This window comes from Polypterus senegalus, chromosome 12, assembly GCF_016835505.1.
Source record: "Polypterus senegalus isolate Bchr_013 chromosome 12, ASM1683550v1, whole genome shotgun sequence".
Classification (NCBI taxonomy): Eukaryota; Metazoa; Chordata; class Cladistia; order Polypteriformes; family Polypteridae; genus Polypterus; species Polypterus senegalus.
In genome coordinates, this window is record NC_053165.1 from 84,315,307 (window position 1) to 84,337,565 (window position 22,259).

Here is a 22,259-nt window from a genome sequence, read left to right on the forward strand (position 1 = left end):
TGAGCCGATGAAAGCAACCCAGCTTTGCTGGGGGTCACTGTTGTTGTAGGGCGGCTTTCATGAAAATCTGGCAAGTGCTTAACAATAAAAATAATAATTCTTTACATTTATACTTCTGGGTAAAGCATTATATTATGTTATGTCTAAGAAAACATTACGAATGAATATATAAACAGCGTATAATTAAATGTTGTATTTGTCTTCTAAAGTTTTACGATATCACTTTTAAAACTATTTGTTTAGTTTTTCAATGAAATTGTACAGTATGCTTGTTCAGTTAACTGAAAAACAATCAACCGAAGTAGAACTGCGGGTCTCAAATGGCACCCAGCTAAGCCACCAGCCACTGGAGCGGCTCATCCGAAGCGAATGCCTCCCTCACTGTGCAGGTCATAACAGATGACCACGAGAGGGCGCAGTAAGACGAGTCCGCCGATCTTGGGCGCTGCACTTTGAACGACACGCCGATCGAGGTGAGTTTAGTTTAAACGGGGGTGGGGGGGGGGTATGCAGTTTTAATCCAGCTGTTTTTGGAAAGAATGGGTATTTAATGTGATGAATCATCAATCGATGCTGTCACATATGAATCAATCAATCATTCAGTTCAAATTTTCTATCAATCAATTTACCTTTCCGTTTATCTGTCGCATCTATCTGTCACTATATAGTGCTGTCCATGTCTATTACTCTGTTCTGTAGTGCAAATCCTGCTCTTGCATCTATCAGTCTATCTAATGTAGTGCCTTTCATTCTATTATATAACGCTTATATAGTGTCTTTCACCCTATTTCTAATATAGTGATCTTCAATCGCCCCATCAATCATATATTGTGCAATCTAACTATCTGTCTGTGTAGTCTTTTTACTATTTGTCATATATATATATATATATAGTGTTTTCCTATCTATGCACTATATAGTATCTTTTACATCTCTCTATAGTGCATTTCCAATGTATCGATTTTCTGTATATAGTGCCATTCGCATCTATATTTAATACCTTTTCTGTTCATCTGTAAACCGTATGTCTATATTATATAGTGCCTTTCCAATCTGTCTATACACTATATAGTATCTTTATAAACTGTGTATGCAGATATTATAGTGCCTTTCCTATCAGCCTATAAATGGTGTATATAGTGCCTTTCCTCTTTTTTTTTATGCTTTGCGAAAAGAGACATTAAAAATGGATGTGAATGGCACTATCTTTAAAATGTATATTTATAGTATGTAGTGCCTTTTATTTGCCTCCAGATAGTGGCTTTTCCTATTTTCTGCCTATAGTGCCATTCATATCTATATATAATACCTTTTCTATTTATCTATAAACTGTATATCTATACTATATAGTGCCTTTCCCATCTGTCTACACACTGTATATAGTATCTTTTAATATCTGCCTACAGTGTATATAGTGCCTTTCCTATCAGCCTATAAATGATGTAAATAGTGTTTGCTCTTTTTTTATGCACTGCATATAGTGCCATTCACATCAATTTTAATGCCTCTGTCTATAAACTGTATATCTATTTATACTATGTAGTGCCTTCCTTATCTGCCTGCAAATAGTCTATATAGTGCCTTTCCTATTTAGCCATCCAGTGACATTTTCTATGTATATATGAAGCCTTTTCTATCTATAAACTGTATATCTGTACTATATAGTGCCTTTCCTATCCGTCTACACGCTGTATTTAGTATGTTTCCCATCTGTCTCTGGTACATTTCCTATCTATTTACTGTCAGTAGTGCCTTTACATCCATCTATCCACCATCATATAGTGCCTTTCTTGTCTGTCTATATGCTGTACCTTACATTCTCTACACAGTATGAGTGAAGATGGTGGGTGTTTGCCCACTGGTTCCTGCTTTCATCCTGGTGCTCAACTGAGAGCCCAAACCCTCCCATGCCCTTGAGTGGGTACAAGTAGCTTCAGTAATAGATGGACATTGAAAGAAATCACAATGTTAGAATTTACTTGGGCAGCAGTGGCATTGCCCCCTGACATGGGTGAGAGGATGCAGCCTGCTTGTTTTCAGTGTGCAGTTGGCATGTTCTTCCTGTGATATATAGCTACCAGTTAACTGTGGACTGGCACATGTCCCCCCTGATGGATTGGACTGGTGCCCTGTCCAGTGTTGGTTCCTTCCTTGAGGCCGCTGATCCCAGGGTAGGCTCCGGACCCCCGTGACCCTTACAGAACATGAACACACCAGCCACTAAGATGACTGTGGCTTTGTGCCTCCGGGCACCTGCGCGCCGACTGCACACGGTGACTTGTAGCGCCATCCGAGCTGCTCGGGGCGGATTGTCTGACAAGAAGTGCATTGTGTGAGCAGTGAAGAGTGACGTGTTGTTACTGGCAGGGAGAATCCTGGAAGGTCAGGAGCCGAGCAGGGATTGAAGCCCCTCAGTCGAACCGGGGACCTTTTTGATTTTCTAAGAGCTCCGTTCATTCTTCAAGGGATCGTCTTGGGTGGGATGAGGGTTACTGGAGAAGGCCTCGGTGAACAAAGACATCAAAGACGTTTCCTAGCGGGCTCCTTGCCAAGTGAGAACTGAGGAGGTGGAGATGGAGATTTCCAGAAAGGAGACCCGCCAGGGACACGCCTCCAAGTGGTGGGCCGGCTTCTCACCAGTCACGTGGACCTCTTTGTTATCCAAGGTAGGAACCGCTTTGTTCTTTTTTGTGTCTGACGGGACCCCATTTTTGCTGGCTTGGATGCCTGAACGCTGCTACTTGAGATTTTCTGGTTTCCTGTCATTTTATGAATCAATGAATAATAATCTGCGAGGATGCAAACTGGACAGAGACGCAGGCCCGGAAGATGGGCACTCAAAGTTCCCACCGTGCCCCCCTTTTTTTTGCCCCCCGTCCTCAGTCCCTTAACCGTTGGGTCACTGGGCCATCATGGAGGACCTCCCCTTCGTCTGCCGTTCCTGTGCTGCTCTCTCTGAGAGCTGCTGGAGGACAATCCAGTCCACTCTTTCATGTTCTCTTCCCACTTCCTGGCATCAGCCCCTGTAAGATTGGCCTCATGCCACTTGAGCCTCTTCCTCATCGTCACAATGGTGTAGAAATGGGCAGCTGGCCGCTCGACTCCTGTAACGCACTTCTTCAGTGGTGGTGGTGGGGTGATGTGTAGGACCCCCTTGGTACCACCTGAGCTCCAAGGCCAGGCTCCTCTTCTTCTTTGGAGGTCCACAGTCAGGGTCCAAGTTTCATAAGCATCGAGAAGGATGGAGATTACCTGTCGTCACCAACAATTTCATGACAATATGCCCTGTGGGACATCCTGGGGGTTTGTGGGATCCCCTCAAGGTTGCTGGATATCATGGCTGGCCTGTGCTGTGCAGAGTGGCGGCAGACCCTCTGTGGTTATTCCCCAGTTGATTCTGGGGTCCGTCAGGCGTCTGTTCTGCTCCTACTGTGTTAAGTGATCACATGGACCTTTCATGGGGTCCATTTGTTGGTAAAAAGACATCCACTGATCTTGACTTTGCTAACAATGATGTGATCTTCATGGAGGCTTGAGAGACTGAGTGAGGGGTCTGAGTGTCTGGACTTGCGAGGGTCCTGATAAAAACTAACATCCAGGCCCTTAATGACCTCTTGGGCGCGGCCAGCAGCAGTGTGTCTGTCTGTGGAGAGTGTCGACCTCCTCGAGAGGCTTACTTACCTCGCCAGTGACATTCATGGCTCTGGTGACTCTTCCTATGAAGGCAGTAGATGGATGGCTGGGGGGTCATGAGGTCGTTGTAAAGAGGGGTGTGTGGCGCTCCCAATATCTCTGCAAAAGGACGAAGTGCTTCCTGCGTGTGAGACATGGACGCTTATCCAGTGACCCGAGATGAAGACTGGACTCCTTCAGGTCTGTGTCTCTTCAGAGGGTCCTTGGGTACCACTGGTCTGACGTTGTGTCGAATGAAGCACATGACCTGCATTGTGAGGGAGCGTCAGTTATGGCACTACAGCCATGGAGCATGATTCCCCGAGGGTGGGCCGGCTCATAGGACCCTCATTGTTGAGGACCAGGCCAAGGGCACATCGATGGTCATTTCCAAAGGGTGGGGACACTGGACCGTGTGTCTGCCTGGGGGGTTGCCCTACAGGATCCTGAGGTGTTTTGTTGTGTGGTGGGTGCTTCAACATGCTGTACCAGTACTTGCGCCCACCCCGACCCTGACCTGACCTGTTCATCCATCTGCTCTTGAGCTTTGCAGATGCTGCTCTTGCTTCTCCAGTTCTATGTTGGACCCTGACGTCTGACGCCTCTCTCTTGTCTCATGTTTGGACCTCTTGGGTTGACGTCACCTGGATGTCCTTAGTTTGGTCTTTTGCACTGTTGATTTCCAGGCCGTGGTCACTACGTTTTTCCTCTTCGCCTGCCACACCGTCGATACTGTCTGCCAATTGAAGATTCTTGATGGTCATCCAGTGTGTCAGCCATGATGGGTGGGAGAGAGTGTGCAGTCTTGTCAGGAACAACATCTCATCCATCCATTATCCAACCCCCTATATCCTAACTACAGGGTCATGGGGGGGTCTGCTGGAGCCAATCCCAGCCAGCACAGGGTACAAGACAGGAAACAAACCCCAGGCAGGGCGCCAACCTATTGCAGGGCACACACACACACACACACCCCAGAGACAATTTAGGATCACCAATACACCTAACCTGCGTGTCTTCAGACTGTGGGAGGAAACCCAACGCAGACACCCGGAGAACATGCAAACTCCATGCAGGGAGGACCCGGGAAGCGAGAGCTGCCTACTGCGCCACCGTGCCGCCACACCATTTCAAGTTCACAAGAACCTTTCTTGATTTTGGCATTTTGCAATCATCTTCTGCAACACGACTGTTGGGCTGACTTTCCTTAAGCTGCAGCGGACCTGAAAGTTTGCACATCACAGCCCGGGTTAAGGACGGCAGTGCGCTAAAGGGGTAAGTGGATGAGGGTCTGCTCCAGGGTCAAATGGGACCACCTGACAGTTCAAGCACAAAATGGAAATTGTATCTCTGCAAGAAAAAGTAAAGCACTGTTTGGCGTTGGTGAAGTGAATGGAGTTCTCCAGTCCATGCACTAGTGGAGCTCGAGTTCAAGCGTCTTTAATTAAAGAGGTTTGGAGAAGAAGCAACGTCAATAAATAAAGATAAGATCAATGGGAAAGGCGCTATATAACAGATAGATAAATACATGGGAAAGGCACTATATAGTATAGCTAAATCAACAGATACAGTTTGAATAAAATACTACATAAAGGCATTATTGTACAGTATCTCACAAAAGTGAGTACACCCCTCACCTTTTTGTAAATATTTTATTATATCTTTCCATAGGACAACACTGACGATATGACACTTTGATATGACAATGTAAAGTAGTCCGTGTACAGCTTGTATCACAGTGTCAATTTGATGTCCCCTCAGAATAACTCATCACACAGCCATTAATGTCTAAACCGCTGGCAACAAAAGCGAGTCCACCCCTAAGTGAAAAATGTCCAAATTGTGCCCTGTTAGCCATTGTCCCTGCCTGGTGTCATGTGACTCATTAGTGTCACAAGGTCTCAGGTGTGTTACATTTGGTGTTCTCGCTCTCACTCTCTCTCTCTCTCTCTCATACTGGTCACTGGAAGTTCAACATGACACCTCATGGCAAAGAACTCTCTGAGGATCTGAAACAAAGAATTGTTGCTCTCCATAAAGATGGCCTCAGCTATAAGAAGATGGCCAACACCCTGAGACTGAGCTGCAGCACGGTGGCCGAGACCAAACAGCGACAGGTTCAACAGGACAGGCTCCACTAAGAACAGGCCTCGCCATGGCCGACCAAAGAAGTTGAGTGCAGTGCTGAGCGTCATATCCAGAGGTTGTCTTTTGAAAATAGACGTATGAGTGGGAGGTCAGCCTGGCAGTGCTCAAACCATACGCCCGGCGCACACGCCATCAAATTGGTCTGCATGGCTGTCGTCCCAGAAGGAAGCCTCTTCTAAAGATGATGCACAAGAAAGACCACAAACAGTCTGCTGAAGACAAGCAGATGAAGGGCATGAATTACTGGAATCACGTCCTGTGGTCTGATGAGCCCAAGATAAACTTATTTGGTTCAGATGGTGTCGAGCGTGTGTGGCGGCAACCAGGTGAGGAGTACAAAGACATGTGTGTCTCGCCTACAGTCAAACATGGTGGTGGGAGTGTCATGGTTTGGGGCAGCATGAGTGCACTGGGGAGCTACAGTTCATTGAGGGGACCATGAATGCCAACATGTACTGTGGCATACTGAAGCACAGCATGAGCCTTTCCCTGGGCTGCTGGGCAGTATGCCAACATGATCACGACCCCAAACACACCTGAGGGTAAAGGTGCTGGACTGGCCAAGCATGTCTCCAGACCTAAACCTTATTGAGCATCTGCGAGGGGGGCATCCTCAAAGGGAAGGTGGAGGAGTGCAAGGTCTCTAAAACCCACCAGCTCCATGATGTCGTTATGGAGGAGTGGCAACCTGTGAAGCTCGTGTGAACTCCATGCCCAAGAGAGTTAAGGCAGTGCTGGAAAATAATGGTGGGCGGCCACACAGAATAGTGACACTTTGGGCACAATTTGGACATTTTTCACGTAGCCATGAGAGAGACAGAGTGTGAGAGCGAGAACACCAAATGTAACACACCTGAGACCTTGTAACAGTAACGAGTCACATAACACCAGGGAGGGACGATGGCTAACTGGGCACAAGTTGGGGTGGACTCACTTTTGTTGCCAGCGGTTCAGACATTAATGGCTGTGTGTTGAGTTATTTTGAGGGGACGGCAAATTTACACCGTGATACAAGCTGTACACGGACTACTTGACATTGTATCAAAGTGTCATGTCTTCAGTGTTGTCCCATGAAAAGATATAATAAAATATTTACAAAAATGTGAGGGGAGTACTGACTTTTGTGAGATACTGTATGTTAATGCATGATAGATGGATGATAGGAAGGGCTCTATGTAACAGATCGGTTCATTACAAATAGAAGCTACAGAACAGCAATATATTAATGCTGGATGGGTGAATGTAATGTATAGAAGGACCAGATAACAGGTAGATAGATGGATATGTGCATTATGAATAGAAACTACAGATTGGCATTTTATAAATGCATGATAGACAGGAAAGGCGCTATATAACAGATAGATTGATTAAACCTTTTTGTCTATCTAAATTTAAATTGTGATTTGTTTCAACTAACTGATGAGTTTGTTATTTATTATCCCGTCCATCCCATATTTCCGATGTCCCCTTATATTATGGTGAATGCTGCATATCTGAAGAGGATGTTAAGAAACGCTTCAAAGAAATCACGGGCAACATGTCCGTTGTTAATGAACCTTCTAGGATTTATTTTAAATGAACGTCTTCAAGATGATGGACTTAATATCCTGCGAGGGTCTTTCCGTTACATTACCTGTATTCTTGCTAAGTTCTAGGACGCCCCGGTTCTGATTTGCTTGTCGATTGTTTGGTCATCAAAGCGGCCCACGTTGAATATGTCGGCGTTCAGTTGCGGCGGCGCCATCTAGCAGAGACACCACACATTGCGGAGATCCCACGTGTACCGTAACAGCCTATCAAACAGACTGACAGCGAGGACAACGTATCCACGTTTCAGTCCCCGCCTCCTGGCCAATGAGCATGCGCTAAGCCTGTCGTCGGGCGGGGCGTAGGCGGTTCGTCCGTCTCAAGTTCACTCTGTAGACTGTTTGTGTGATTAATTTCGCGAAGTTTGAAGAACTTCACTCCGGCCACGGCTGTCTTTGCTGACGAAAGCCATCTGCTCCCTCTCTTGCCTGCATCTGAATGCTTGCGCTCTCCGCTATCATGTGCGAAGGCTCCGCGCTTCTCTTTTCATTGCCTCTTCTACTCTTGTGCTCTGGACTGGACGCGACTGCAGGTAGGCTTTGACTCTCCATCGGAGATTTATTGTGTGCGAATGCAGCAGCAACTGTTGGCTTTTTCTTGCGTGATTGATGCGTGACGATCCCTTCATATAATTGCTTGCAGCACTGCTTTTAAACAATTACGTTAAACATCAATTTGATGAACTTTCTTTTCGGGGGACGCCGGTCATTCTGTTCTCCTTTTCACAGGTGATGCTAACATCTGGGCTGACACCATTATCGTCACACAGAATGTGCATTTTCTGTCTTCCAGTTTGGAACAAAACTTTTTATATTTTAACTTATTACTCTGAATGACAAACACCATAAGTGTGGAGTGGGATTTTTTTTTCTCTTTTGTTGCACCTTAGGTGCACTCGTATTCCTGGTGGCCTCTCTGCAGAAGAGAGAGACTTCAGCGGACACCTCCAGCTGTGCGAACCTCCAGGTCGGTCTGCTAGCACGGAGCTCTCGGCTCGTCGTCTCGTCCCGAGGTTTTTTTTTTATTATTATTTTAATTATTTAATTTCAGTGGGAGACAAAAAAAAAAATCATAGAGATGCAGTCCATTTGGAATCATTCCAAATTCCCTGCCGGGTGGGACTGCCTGTCGCTTGGTGGGGGATCGGGTCATAGGGCACGTGCGACTCGCTTTACTTGTGTCGCTCGGGGGAGCACTTTGCCGTTTGATCCGCAGATCGCCGCGACTTCAAGCCGTTGCTCTGCGATCGGCAGCTCCGTGCGTGCCGCCATCCGCTAAGCGCTGCCTTTGTTCCGCCAGTTGGCCTGCGGTTCTGTCCAATCAGATATTAAGAGAATCGCGCCTGCTACGAACCGTTACCAACTTTCAGACTTTCATACCCATAGAAAAATATTAGAATTTGAAATACGGCTTAACGTACGGAGTTCAAGAAAACAGTTATAAGAGTTAAGGGCTCAGCCAATGTGCCCCGAATACGAGTGAGTGTGCCCAGCGGTGGCACTGGCTTCCAGCCTCCCTGCCCCTGAACTGCAGGAATAAAGCAGGCTCAGCAAACGGACGCGTGACGTTAGAATGTCTTAATATTGAGATTTATTAATATGAAGTCGCGCTATGGGCAACAGATAATGGACGATGTCGAGGGCACTCATTCAGTTGCGGGCGAACACACCTGGGCACATCGGGCCACTTTAGAGTCTTTGAACAGCGAGTGACAAAGCGACAAAAAAAAAAAAGCGTGACGGCGAATTCAGGGGTCGGTCACACAGAGCTAAGGGGAACGGGGCGTTTGGGGGGTCCTGCGTGGGGATCTGCCAGTCGGAAATTTTGTGCGTGGGCATTGTTAGAAGTGCTGGTTCTTTAATGGCCTCTTTACTGGGTTGTGAGGGTCCTCGTTGACCCCCACCGCTTGACAAAAAACCCTCTTCATTCTGTGACGGCTTTAAATTAAAGGCTCCTCATACAGCATTTGGACAGAACGGACATCTGTAACGTCTAGTGGGCTACCTAGCAGGAAACAAACAGATCACCCGTTATTGTGTGCAGTGAGGGTCCTTCTAAAAATCGGGACCCCATTGGGGTTTCATGGCTGTAAGGATTCCTTCTGGAGCCTTCATGGCGTTTCTTGCTACCGCCCTTTTCCCAGATTGAATAAGATGGACGTCCAATAGCCGGCACTCATGTGGATGGTTCTTTTGGGGGGTCCAAACACTGAAGGACCAACTTGAGTTGTAAGAGTGGAGACCCCCCCCTGCATTCAGATGCCGTGCCGAGTTTGAATGATCAGGTGGGCTGATGGCACCAAAGCGGCCCCTGGTGTCTCCTGTCGTGTTCACCCCGTGACGGACTGGCGACGACTCCTGCCTTGTGCCCAAGGCTTGCCCCGCAGGCCTGATCTGGAGAAGCGGGTTGCAGAACTCTTTCTACTGTCGGGGGGAGATGACACCATTTCTTTTTAGATTGGAAAGTTAGAATTGTAGCTTTACCACTCAAGACCCCCCAAAAAAAGGGATCTGATGGTTATGGTGGCAAACAGCCAGGGAGGAGAGGGCATAGAAATTGCGGAGGCGGAGAAAGTCATTTGTGCCTTAGAGACTTTGGAATTTGTCACCATCGAAACTCTCTGCTGTTTCAAGTGTGTCATTTACATGCCATCCATCGGTCTACTCTGGTCAGGTCAGGCTGGGGGGCATGCACTGGCACAGTGCGTTACTGCACCCACCACACGATGAAACAGCTCAGGATCCTGGTTGGCAAAGGCAGACACGAGGTCTAGTGTCTCACCCTCTATCTGCCGCAGCCAGGTATTATGTGGGCATCACCTTGGCTTGGTCCAGCCACTCGGGTCCTCAACAATGCAAGCTTGTCCTCCCTCTGGGAATCGTGCCACATAGCCCTTGTGCCACCCGTCTACTGAACCCACATAATCCTCTTTCGTCTGGCAGAGGGTCAATGGTCGTCCTACCCAAATATGTAACAAGAAGAAGCAAACCCTGGTCAGGGTGCCAGCCTATTAGAGACGTCTGTTTCAATTTGGAGAAAGGCTGGGAGCTCAGCCTATGAAAAGAAATGCCATGACAAACGAGCCAACCCCGGACTGAGTAAACTCGTCTGTCCACCTGCTGAACCCATTTAATCCAATTCAGACTGGCAGAAGGGCCAGCGCCTGTCCCGGACAGAGTGCAAGTTATTAAAGACCTGCATCCATCTGTCCATCAGTTCATCCGTCCATTTGATCCACTTCAAGGTTGGAGCGTATCCTAGCAACATATGTCACAATGAAGGTGCCAGCCTTGGGCAACGTGCCATTCCTGAACAGGTCACCCTTCATCCTTCTGCCTGCACCTCTGAGACAAACACACAGGCCCTGATGTGCTTCCATAGGGCAGGTTCTGCTCTAATCTTGGACCATTCCTTGTAGTCCATCCATCCATCCATCGCATTTTAGAATTGTCTGATGAACAAAGGCAAGGGGCTGGCGTAAGAGAGTCAACCGTGTGCCATCCGTCCAGCTCTCGTGTTGTCTGCTGTCTGCAACGGGCCTGGAAAGGCAACAAGAAGTGCCAAGAAAAAAAAAAGGGGAATATAAGGGTTAGAATGTCCGATGAACAAAGGCAAGCGAATCATGTGGTGTAAGTCCAGGGTGTCACGTCATCTGGCATCCACAAGAGGGCAGCAGTGACCGATGAACAAAGGCAACAAGAAGTGGCAAAAAAAAAATGATGGGGGAATATAAGGACGAGAAAGTCCAATGAAGAAAGGTAAGTGGATGGCATAAGTTAGCGAATCATGTGGTGTACGTCCAGTGGGTCACGTCATCCGGCATCCACAAGAGGGCAGCAATGTCCGATAAACAAAGGGAGTAAGAAGTACAAAGAAAGAGGAATTTTAAAGACTAGAATGTCCGATGAAGAAAGGCACATGGATGGTGTAAGTTAGTGAATCGTGTGGCGCATGTCCAGGGTGTCATGTCATCTGTTATCCACATATGTCACAATGAAGGTGCCAGCCTTGGACAACGTGCCATTGGACATCCCGATGAACAAAGGCAAGTGGCCGGCCCAAGATAGTAAACTGTGTGGTGTCTGTCCAGGTGTCACATCGTCCGGCGTCCACAAGGGGGCAGCAATGTCTCATTAACAAAGGCAACAAGAAATACAAAGAAAGAGGAATGTAAAGGCTAGAATGTCCGACGAGCAAAGGCAAGTGGATGGCGTAAGAGAGTAAACGGCGAGGTGGAAGTCCAGGCGTCATGGCGTCCACAACAGGGCTGATGAAGGAAGGCAACAAGGCGTGCAAAGAAAGAGGGTTGTAAGGCATCTCCAGTGAAGTGAAGTTCATAAATGCCTGGCGTGATCGACACTAAACCATTAAGTCCATTTTAATAAACGGGTGTTTCGCTGCGCACATGAGTGATATTTTTCTTTCTTAGAAGTTCTTCATTGCATTTTATTATTATTACATATGCTAATGGAGCTGATCCTATGTTGTCCTTTGGGGTCTTTAATCTTACACTGTATTACGCTTTGGCGGTCTAAGGCACATACCTGAGTTTTTGGAGATGGTACCATATTCAATGAAACTTTCTTTCAACAGGAAGCGAAACCAAACTTGTGGTGCCGTCGGAGCTGAGCACAGACGAGATTCAGCAGCTGTGGGACGTCGACGGGGACGGCAGGCGACAAGGAGTGAGGGGCAGACGCTCCCCACCACGGGCCCACCTCGAGGATGGCCGGACTTTGTACATCCGACTACCTGCCTTTGGAAGAGATTTGTACCTCCAGCTCAACAGAGACACGCGATTTCTGTCCGAGCACTTCGTCGTGGAAACGAAGGGGGAAAACGGCACAAACCTTCGGAACACGCCAGTGAGCCCGAGCTGCTTTTACAGCGGACACGCGCTGAACTTGGACAAGTCGCCGGCATTCCTCAGCACCTGCAGCGGCCTGGTAACTCACTAGATTTACATTTCTTATTACAAGTGGGCTTGAACTGGAATAGCGGGCTTAGAAGCATTAGACCTCCACGAACGTGTTCTCCTGAGAAACTCGCTCCCGAGGAATTAATGGATCAAAATAATCCTGTCGGAATGCTTTGAAAGTTTAGGCGTGCTTGAAAAAAGATTAAAATAAGTGATCAGAATATATCATCACCTTAGGTAGTTTAGAGCGGATAGAAATGTGTGGACTGCATGTGTGGATATATATTGGGGGGTGTGTGGGTGGGTATAATGTATATAATGTATGAATGTGTGTTATATATATATATATATATATATATACTGTATATAGTGTGTGTTTATGTATGTATGTGTGTGTGTAGGCCACACTAAGTGTGGTTTCATCAAACCAGAGAATCCCGTTTCCTGTCTTATTCCCACTCAGCCCTGTCTCTCCAGGTCAAGCCAGATGGCCTCCATGACATTCACGTCCTTGCTCTGTGGAGGCGGCCACAGCACCTGCTGCAGAGCCCCTTGTTCTTCTTCTTGCTCAGGGTGGCTCTCTACGAACTCGGATGTGTATTTGGGTTCCTTAAGCTTGGGATGATGGGGGGATGGATGAGAATCACCTTGGACCACCCAGGCTAGATCCACAGTTGGTCTTCCGGAAGTTTCTCGTTGTCACACAGGTTGTCTGGAGCTCTGCCTGTTGCTCTGTTCAGCCTCCTCTCCACCCCGTCTAGTTTCCCAATCCCCGACGCTGCCACCATTGTGGCATGGCATTATGGAGGTCATGAGAGTGGTGCCTGGTTTCCCTCCAGAGATGACACTAATGTTGGTTTCATCAGACCAGATGAACACATTCTGAGAATCCTTTGGGTGCCTTTTTGCAAACTCTACGTGGGCTTCTATGTGTCTGTTACTGGGAAGAGGCTCCTGTCTGGACACTCTGCTATAAACCCAAGACCCTTGGAATGTCTAAGTGACTGTTGTCCATCTGAAAGTTTCACTTCTCTCCACATGGGTTCTCTGCTGCTCATCCTGGGTGACCATTGGGTTCTTGGTCACCTCTTTGTTATGGAGGCCCTTCACCCATGTTTGACCAAGTAGCCAGTCATATGAAAAGTGAAAAATGGTGGAGGCCACTGTGCTCTTGGGGACCTTCAATGCCGCTGGACTTTTCTGTCGACTTCTCAAGATCTGAGCCTTGACACAATCCTGTCTCTATGACCTGTAGGCAATTCCTTGGCTTGGCATTTGATCATCTGTGGGACCCTCTATAGACCCTTGCTAATCAGTCCCCTAACTGAACTGACCACAGATGGACTCCAAACATCTCACCGATGAACAAGAGAATGAGCCAAAGCAAAGGGTCTGAATTCTCGTGTCAGTGCGAGATTTAATGAAGTTGCAGGATTTCCTAAAATGGTGTTTTTTTTGGTGGGTCATTTTGGGTCACTAAGTACTGCTTGTTGGGCGGGGTTTGAGTGGGTTTTGTAGTTGAAAATGAAAATAACTTTACCACAAGGCCGCAACATAACAAAACATGAGAAAAAAGGGGTCAGAAGGCACTACATGCTAAAGACTCCCATTCTATCAGGATCCTGCTGAGATTTTCCCAAATGATGCCCTTCAGAAGACGTTCACCCGCCTTTCCTACTCCCAAGACAGAGAGGTGATTTGAACCTCAGGCTGATGTATGTGGTCGTCTACTCCATCGAGATTCAGGAAGTCGGCTACAAAGTGAAACGCGTTGGGACCGACGTACAATATTCAGGAGGTGTAGGGGGGCCTCCTATGGAGGTGACGAGACAGAAGGTCACCAATGCTAACTTTCTTTGTTTTTCTCGATTTTGGAAGTCCTGTGTAGGTTGCAGTGACTGACTCTTTCTACCTTTTTATGGCGTCCCCCATTATCTAGAACGGAGGATCATCCCATCCATTAATGTGTACACACAGAGGGCATCCATGGGACACCCGCTACTTAAAAAGTCATTTGAGTTCTGGCAGCTCTGATGGCAGGTCCTCTTGTCAGGGGGCCCCTCTGAGGTACATGCAAAGGTCCTAAAGCGCCTCCACAGGGGCAGGTCCTGCCTTCATCTCAAACCATTCCTTGTTGTCTCTCCACCGCCATTCCAAGCCGTCCAGGCCACCCTATTGCTGATGTGATGGTGAGTCTGCCTGTCCGGATTGACACCCTCCTTGAAGCACAAAAGAAGTGTGTGTTTTAATGCTTATGTAAGAAATGTGACGAATGAGAGGAGATCATTCAGTCCATCAAAGCTTGCTTGTTTAGCTGATAGCTAAGCTCTCCTGATATCTCCTCCATGTCTACTTCAGTTCAGATTCCCACAACTCTTTGAGTAATGAAGTGTTTCCTGGCTTCAGTCCTGATTGCACTTTTCCCCTTCATTTCCACTGCTGTCCTCCAGTCCGCGTGTCACCATTTTAGTTGAAAGAATTCTGCTATTGATGAGGGTTTTAAAGGCCTGGATTAGCGTCCATCCTGGCACCGTCTCCTCTGCTTGGCACTCAACAGGTTTTAATTCTCTGAACCTGTCACAGTAAAGTTTAAATTCTTGGACGGACGCGGTTGATCTCTTCTGCACGGCTTCAGGTGCTGCTCTGTCTTTCTTGTAGTGTAGACATCCAGAGTTGCGCCCCACGCTCCATGAGTACGTTGTGTCCTTTGAGACACAACTGGTTCCATTCTTTCATTTTTCCTTTTTTTTCCAATTGGAGCACAGACAGGTGAAGTGACTCTTGGGTGGTCAGTAGCAGGACATGAGCCAGCAGTCCAAATCTTGCCTACTATGCCAAACCGCCCACCTTCACCACCGGGGGTTTTCCTTTCCTTCTTTGTACTTTGCAGCTCTTGGCCTTGACGGCTTTCTGGCTCATTTAGGTTTTGTCTCTCATCGTGCTGGATGAACTTCTGTCGGCTCGGAGCTCTGGCAGCAGAGGGAGGCCTAATGGTTTTGAGGCGTCTACTGTGCGTTACATAATCAGCTGGCTGGTCTGCGTTAAATGCGTCTGCTAACTTTTGTGTCAACTCTGCGCTCTCAAAGGTGGGATTTGAAGGTTAGCTGGCGGGTCGACGATGTGGGTCATAAGACGGCCCTGAGCATCGCGTCGATTGCAGGTCAAGCAGACCTTCTCAAACTCGTGTCATCCAGTTCAGGGTCTTAGGGAGCCATGGCCTATCCCAGCAGCCTTGGGTGCTAAGCAGGAACCGACCCCGGAAGGAGTGCCAGTCCATAGTGGGGCACTCATGCGTCTACTTACCGGATAGCTTGGCGCAGATGTCTGTAATGGTATGAATGGTTGGAGTGATAAAGCACATAGAAACAGGGAGAAGGTGCAACCTGAACATGGAGAGCAACCCAAGATGCTGGTCCAGGATGGCGGGGCTCCCTGCTTTAGAAATGGTTTGATTCCCTGGCCCTGATCTACACCTCACCACAATCTGACTACGGAGGTCTTCAGAGAGCTCCTTGGTCTTCACGGCTTAGTTGTTGTGAATTGCTGGACCTTCTATCCACAGGTGGGCCTTTCTAAATGATTGGTCCAATCCAATCAGTTGGCCACAGGTGGGCGCCAATCAAGTTCCCGAATCATCTCGAGGAGAATTAAAGCAAGCAGGAGGCACCGGAGCACAACGTGGAGTGAAGCTCTGAAGACTTGGGGGGAGAATGAGAGAGAAATTTGAAAACGTTTCTGAAGCGAGGTCTTCACTTGGTCCTTATGGGTTATCAAGTGTAGATGGATGAGTGAAAATGGCCAATGTATTCATATTAAATTAAAATCTGCAACACAATAAAAGTGTGCTGAAAGTGAGGGGAAGGGGGGTCTGAAAACTTTCTGAATCCACCGTTATCCAGACTTGACTGCTGCCTTATACCCGATGCTGTGCAAAAAGCCCGTGCCCACCCTGATCCTGAAGCCCACTAAACGGGTGGGAGGATTTGCTGTTTATACGAGAGCAGTGTAGATTTAGAGAAGGTGGCTTACAGGACAGAGGAGTCGGATGACCTCCACTCTGCTATAATGGCCCTGTGCTCCACATTCCCGATGCTTTTCCATGTTCCCCTTTTATGCTTTAAGTCACTGACCTTTTTTTTTTTTTTCGATCCATCCAGGCTGGGATCATCCAACATGGCAACGAGTGGATGTTCATCGAGCCGGTCAACAAGACCCTGAGTTCATTCATCGGAATGGAGCACATATTGACCCGGCAGAAGAGATCCATCACCCCTGAATCGGAAGACACGCGGGTCTCCTCAGACGCCTGCCACACTGTGACTGGTAAGAAGGGGTGGGCGCCCTCCTGTGGTAGTCGCTGCAAACAAAAAGCGTAATAAAGCTGACAAGAAGGGTGAGGAGACGAGGACATCAGCAAGTCGGGCTTAGTGTCTCACCGTATGGGAAAGGCAGGTGTAGGGTTGAGATGGGACTGGGAGACGAGACGTGCATTTATCTCTGCAGTTCGCTGATGATGACACTCTTTATTTATTCAGTACGATGGTAATGAGAGCGTCCCTTACCGTCCCAGAATGCAGCAGTGTTCGTGTCCATAAAAGCAACCGGATGTACGCAGAAATGTGGGATAGACGGCTCGGTGACACTCCAGTGACTAAACGTATACTCAAGACGACCTCTTGGCTGCATTAACTGAGGATTGTGGGAGTCGAGAGCCAACGGTGGGCCTGGTGAAAAGATTTTTACTAGCTAAAAGTGTAATTTTTATTCTTTTTATGTTTTATTGATATCAAAAGAAATGGTATAAACAGTATAAGACTAGAAGTATCCAATTTAAAAGATCACACTCAGAAATACTTCTAACCCAACCTTAATAAAAGAATAAGTGTCTGTCCGGTCTCTATCATTCCCAAAAAATGAAACATGACAAATGTTTTTAGCAATAAAATGCATTGGATTTTTCATTCCAACAGATGGCGCATCACAAACATTAATATTGCTTTAAGAATCCCATACCAAATGGCATATAACAGAAATAAATGCGTTGCAATGGCCATTTCAACAGAGGGCACACAACAAACAGTAATGGTGCTTTTACAAATCCCAAACCAAATAGCCCATAACAGAGATAAATGCATTGCATTTGTCATTCCAACAGATGGTGCACCCCAAACATTAACACTGCTCTTACAAATCCCATACCATTTATGGTGACTATTATTTCACAGGATCACAAATTTGTTTTCCTTCCTGGGGACGGGGAGGCCTCTTTTAAGTCTTTTTTTGACATTGTAACTGGGCACATGGCTATTGTCGTATGCAAATTAGCCACATGGCACTGCGCAGCCAGTGCACAGGGATCAGTGCTATATATCCAGTGGCAGCACTCCTAATATTCTCATTATGGTCTGCTAATGTACCCCTCAAATGAAAATACTGCAAGTCAGGTGATGACTTCACGCATGCATGAAGCAGCTGCGCACCGACCTTGCAGTTGGCACACATGAAAGTTCTGCACATGGCTGCTGCAGCTCTGTGGTGACATGTTGGCCTCGCAAAGCACCATGGGACGCTCATGTCAGAGATGGCTGGGGTGGCGACTCGGCCGGGACGCCCAGGAGGACCGGAGGAGGGCTTGCTCCTTCCCCAGACCATGTGGGGGCGACCACCCTGGCACCTTTGGGGGCCATGGGTACAGAGCTTTGAAGCTCCACCCTGTAGGGGCCCGTGGTCACCGCCAGGGGGCTCCCCTATGCCTTTGGTGCCCTGAGTGCGGGGGGGAAGAAGAGCGGGGACACCCGGAGTGCTCCCGGGGATGCAGCCGGCACTTCCGCCACACTGGGGTGTGTCTTTGGGAGATTGCCGGGAAACACCTGGAGCACATCCAGGCGATTAAATAAGGGGCCGCCTCCCTTCATTCAAGGCTGGAGTCGGGTGAGGAGAGGACGAGAGCTTGGAGAAGAGAGTGGAGGCGGCCTGAAGAGTGAGGCAAAGAGTGTAAGAGGCCCGGACTTTGGGGTAAAGTGGGTTGTGTGGCACTTTATTTGACTTTGTACATAGTGTAAATAAACGTGTGGGGGTAATACAACATGTCTGCCTGTCTGTGTCCGGGGCCTAGTCGACTCTAAGTAGATATTCACCTAAGCTCCCAGGAACATACTCGCTGAAGAAGGTCACAGGTGACCTGGAGCCTAACACAACACCACTAAGAGTACAGCAGGAGCCAACCCAGGGTGAGATGGCACAGTGCCCACTCAAACACACACCCACCCGGAGCCCAGTTAACTGAAGCCTGTACATCTATGAAAGAAAAGCAGACGGACATGAGAGAACTCACAAGCTCTAGCCAAACCACGAATGGGGAAAGCACTCAAACCTGGGATTTTGGATCAATAAGGCAGGGTGGGATATGCTGGCCACAACCCCACCCTGCAAAATTTAAATATCCTAAAACCAAAAAAACAAAACAAAAAAACCCACCACTGTGTGATTGTTTGAGAGCACAGAGGAACTGTGGGTTTGTTTCACAGCTGTGGTGCTCGTAATTCATCTCCGTTTCAGACGTGTCAGTGACGCTCGCTTTGATGTCTTGGCCGTCTGAGTCTGACGACGGCTCCTTAGAAGGCACAGCTGCTGTAACTGAGCTCTTGTTGAGACCTGCTGCTGCCTCCGCCGCTGCCACCGCTGCCCCCCGCCAATGTGCGCCTCTCCACTCCTGCTTTGTGTTTAGCTGTGCCTGCGTGTAATGGGAGAAGCACCTATACTGATAGCCACGTCTGTCTATCTGTCTGTCTGTCTGTCTGTCTGTCTGCAGTGGTGGGGACCCCTCCTTGAAAAGGGGCATTTACTGTACAGAAGAACCCCAATTTAACATTCCCATATTTAACAATTTCACATCGTAACCGTTTTTGATTCTGTCCTTGTGTCTGACACAGCGCAGGCCTTTCAAGTCTCTGTTCACACAGCAGAATAAGCGTGACTTGATCCAAATTAGCCTTCCCTGGATGTGCCCCACGTGCACAAAATGTCAGATAGGTGCAAATTGAAAGATGCTGGCTGCTGCTCTACTTCACATCATGGCTGTGCAGGACGCTTGCAAATCATGATGGCCAAGAAGAGAATTGAGAAATGAAAGATCAGAGCTGTTGGTTTGAGCGCATGTATGCCCGCCGGTGTTCTGCCTGCCACAACCCTAATCTTAATCACAGTGTAACTGGGCAGAGCTCATGAGGTCTGCTGCTAGACTCTATTGGGGCTCTTTAGAGTCAACTCCATCCATCTGGACCCGCCCACTGGAGTCAACTCCACTTACCTGGACCCGCCCAATGGATTCAACTCTGTCTTACTGGACCTGCCCACTGGAGTCAACTCCACTTACCTGGACCTGCACACTGGAGTCAACTCTATCCATCTGGACCCGCCCACTGGAGTCAACTCAACTTACCTGGACCTGCCCACTGGAGTCAACTCTGTCTTTCTGGACCCGCCCACTGGAGTCAACTCCATCCATCTGGACCCGCCCACTGGATTCAACTCTACCCATCTGGACCTTCCCACTGGAGTCAACTCTGTCTTTCTGGACCCGCCCACTGGAGTCAACTCAACTTACCTGGACCTGCCCACTGGAGTCAACTCTGTCTTTCTGGACCCGCCCACTGGAGTCAACTCTATCCTTCTGGACCTTCCCACTGGAGTCAACTCTGTCTTTCTGGACCCGCCCACTGGAGTCAACTCCACTTACCTGGACCTGCCCACTGGAGTCAACTCTATCCATCTGGACCCACCCACTGGAGTCAACTCAACTTACCTGGACCTGCACACTGGAGTCAACTCTGTCTTTCTGGACCCGCCCACTGGAGTCAACTCTACCCATCTGGACCCGCCTACTGGAGTCAACTCTATCCATCTGGACCCACCCACTGGAGTCAACTCTATCCATCTGGACCCGCCCACTGGAGTCTGCTCTATCCTCTGTTGTAACAGGCAGACACCACATGGACAACAGTTGGGCATGAGATATGAGTCCCTACAGCTGGATTAAAGGGGCAGCAGCACTATGTACCCTGGCCCCCATTGTCCCCAGGAAGACACCGGGCCACACATAGAGTGTGTGGATGCTGTATTGAAACAAGAGTCGTGACTGAAACAGCTTTTAGAACTGCAGTCCACATGATGAGCTCACTGCTTAGAATTTCACACTCGAAAAAGACACCCTGACATTGTGGACAAGTTGTATTGTTGAATCATTTCCATGTGCTTTTATGCTGGAGTTTAGCCCACTGATGAAGGATTTTTTTTTTTTTAATCGTTCATAAGATTCCCTCACAACAATCAATTCCACTGAAGTTTTTTCTTTTCGTCTAGCCAGGCCGCCCAAAATACTTGAGACAATAAAAGGACGCCAGGTGTTAAAAGCATTCAGCCTGGAAAAGCACCTGGTAATGCGAAAAAATGAAGCTTTAGTCTTCGTGCCAAAAAGTCTGGCCTTGCCGATCCCTGGACCTCACAGCATTTTCGTCTCTGTCACTTTTAAGAGAGGACTGTGTTAACTTGTCCTTAAAGGGGTTAAGACTCCTGGCGCAGGGTGCTGACTGATCCCGGCTTGATAGACATTAAGGTTCACATCAGAAGTTGTTTAGAAAACTCCGCAAATCTTTAAAGCAGCTGGGACCAAGAGTGAGGCGTGTTGTTTCTTTTAAATAATCGAGCACAACTAACATGGTGCCTTTTACATCTGTGTAGCCACCTTAATAAAAGAATGCATATTTGTTTGGTCACTATGCCTCTGTCATTCCAACAGATGGCACATCACAAACCTTTTTAATAATGAAATGCATTGCATTTATCACTCCAACAGGTGGTGCATCTCAGGCATTAACACTGCTTTTAACGAATCTCATACCAAATGGCATATAACAGAGCACATATGCATGTTCCAACAGATGGCACATCTTAAAAACTAAAACTGATTTTATATGCTTGCTGTTTAAAAAATGCTTTTTTATTGTAAATGGTATGGTAAATACCCTACCAAATGACATAAAACAGAGGCATATGCATTGTATTTGTCATTCCAACAGATGGCACATCACAAACATTAACACTGATTTTATGAATCTCATACCAAATAGCATATAACAGAGAGACATATGCATATTTCAACAGATGCCACATCATAAAAATTAACACTACTTTGATATGCTTGCATTTAAAAAAATGCTTTTTAATTTTAATGGTATGATAAATACCCTATCAAATGACATATAACAGAGGCATATGCATTGCATTCGTCATTCCAACAGATGGCGTATCACAAACATTAACACTGATTTTACAAATCCCATGCCAAATGGAATATAACAGACGAACTTGCACAAGCCCATTTTATCTATTATCCAATGTTCTTCAAGAGCACACAAACTCTGTATGGTGGTGACCTCTAGTGACTTAGGGGTCTCCCACAGTACTCTTGGGGGTTCCCCATTGTCTACCCTTATTTATTGCAGAATCTGTAATTACCAAGGTCTTGTCTGGTATCCAAATTCCACTCTCAAAGAAAGAAGTGAATGCAGTGGCTTCATTCTAATTGGAAATTGTGTTTAACAGGCGCTGTGAGGCCCTTCACCTTATGCATTTTATCTAAAAATCCTTTCCTGAAAGTGATGTTTATATTCTTGTCTGTTAAATTACATGTTTAAGCTGAAAGGAGAAGAAAACGTTTTTCAGAAGCTGTCATCTAGCATCTGCCCGCCTCTTATTCTTCTCAGATTATAATCAAATTGTGCAGCGGATTTGCATTTTATTGAGGTGTTGAAGAATATGTTGACAGCGGGCACAAGCCAGAGCCGTCCAAATGACTGGATGCCATCCCACCACTGGAAAGCCCTTCATTAGCACAGCGGTAAATGATAATGATATACTCTCGAGGGAAGCTGCG

The 22,259-nt window shown here is 47.4% G+C and overlaps 1 protein-coding gene across 2 annotated transcripts in view; it reads left to right on the plus strand.

Moving 5' to 3' along the window:
• Positions 1-7,718: 7,718 nt before the first annotated feature.
• Positions 7,719-22,259, plus strand: part of adamts17 (ADAM metallopeptidase with thrombospondin type 1 motif, 17) — a 176,769-nt gene continuing 162,228 nt past the window's right edge. For both annotated transcript variants that reach the window (XM_039772720.1, XM_039772721.1), the window contains exons 1-3: positions 7,719-7,939; positions 12,001-12,353; positions 16,483-16,648. In XM_039772720.1, coding sequence (XP_039628654.1) covers positions 7,846-7,939; positions 12,001-12,353; positions 16,483-16,648 — 613 coding nt within the window. In that variant the 5' untranslated portion in view covers positions 7,719-7,845. The remainder of the gene's footprint in view (positions 7,940-12,000; positions 12,354-16,482; positions 16,649-22,259) is intronic.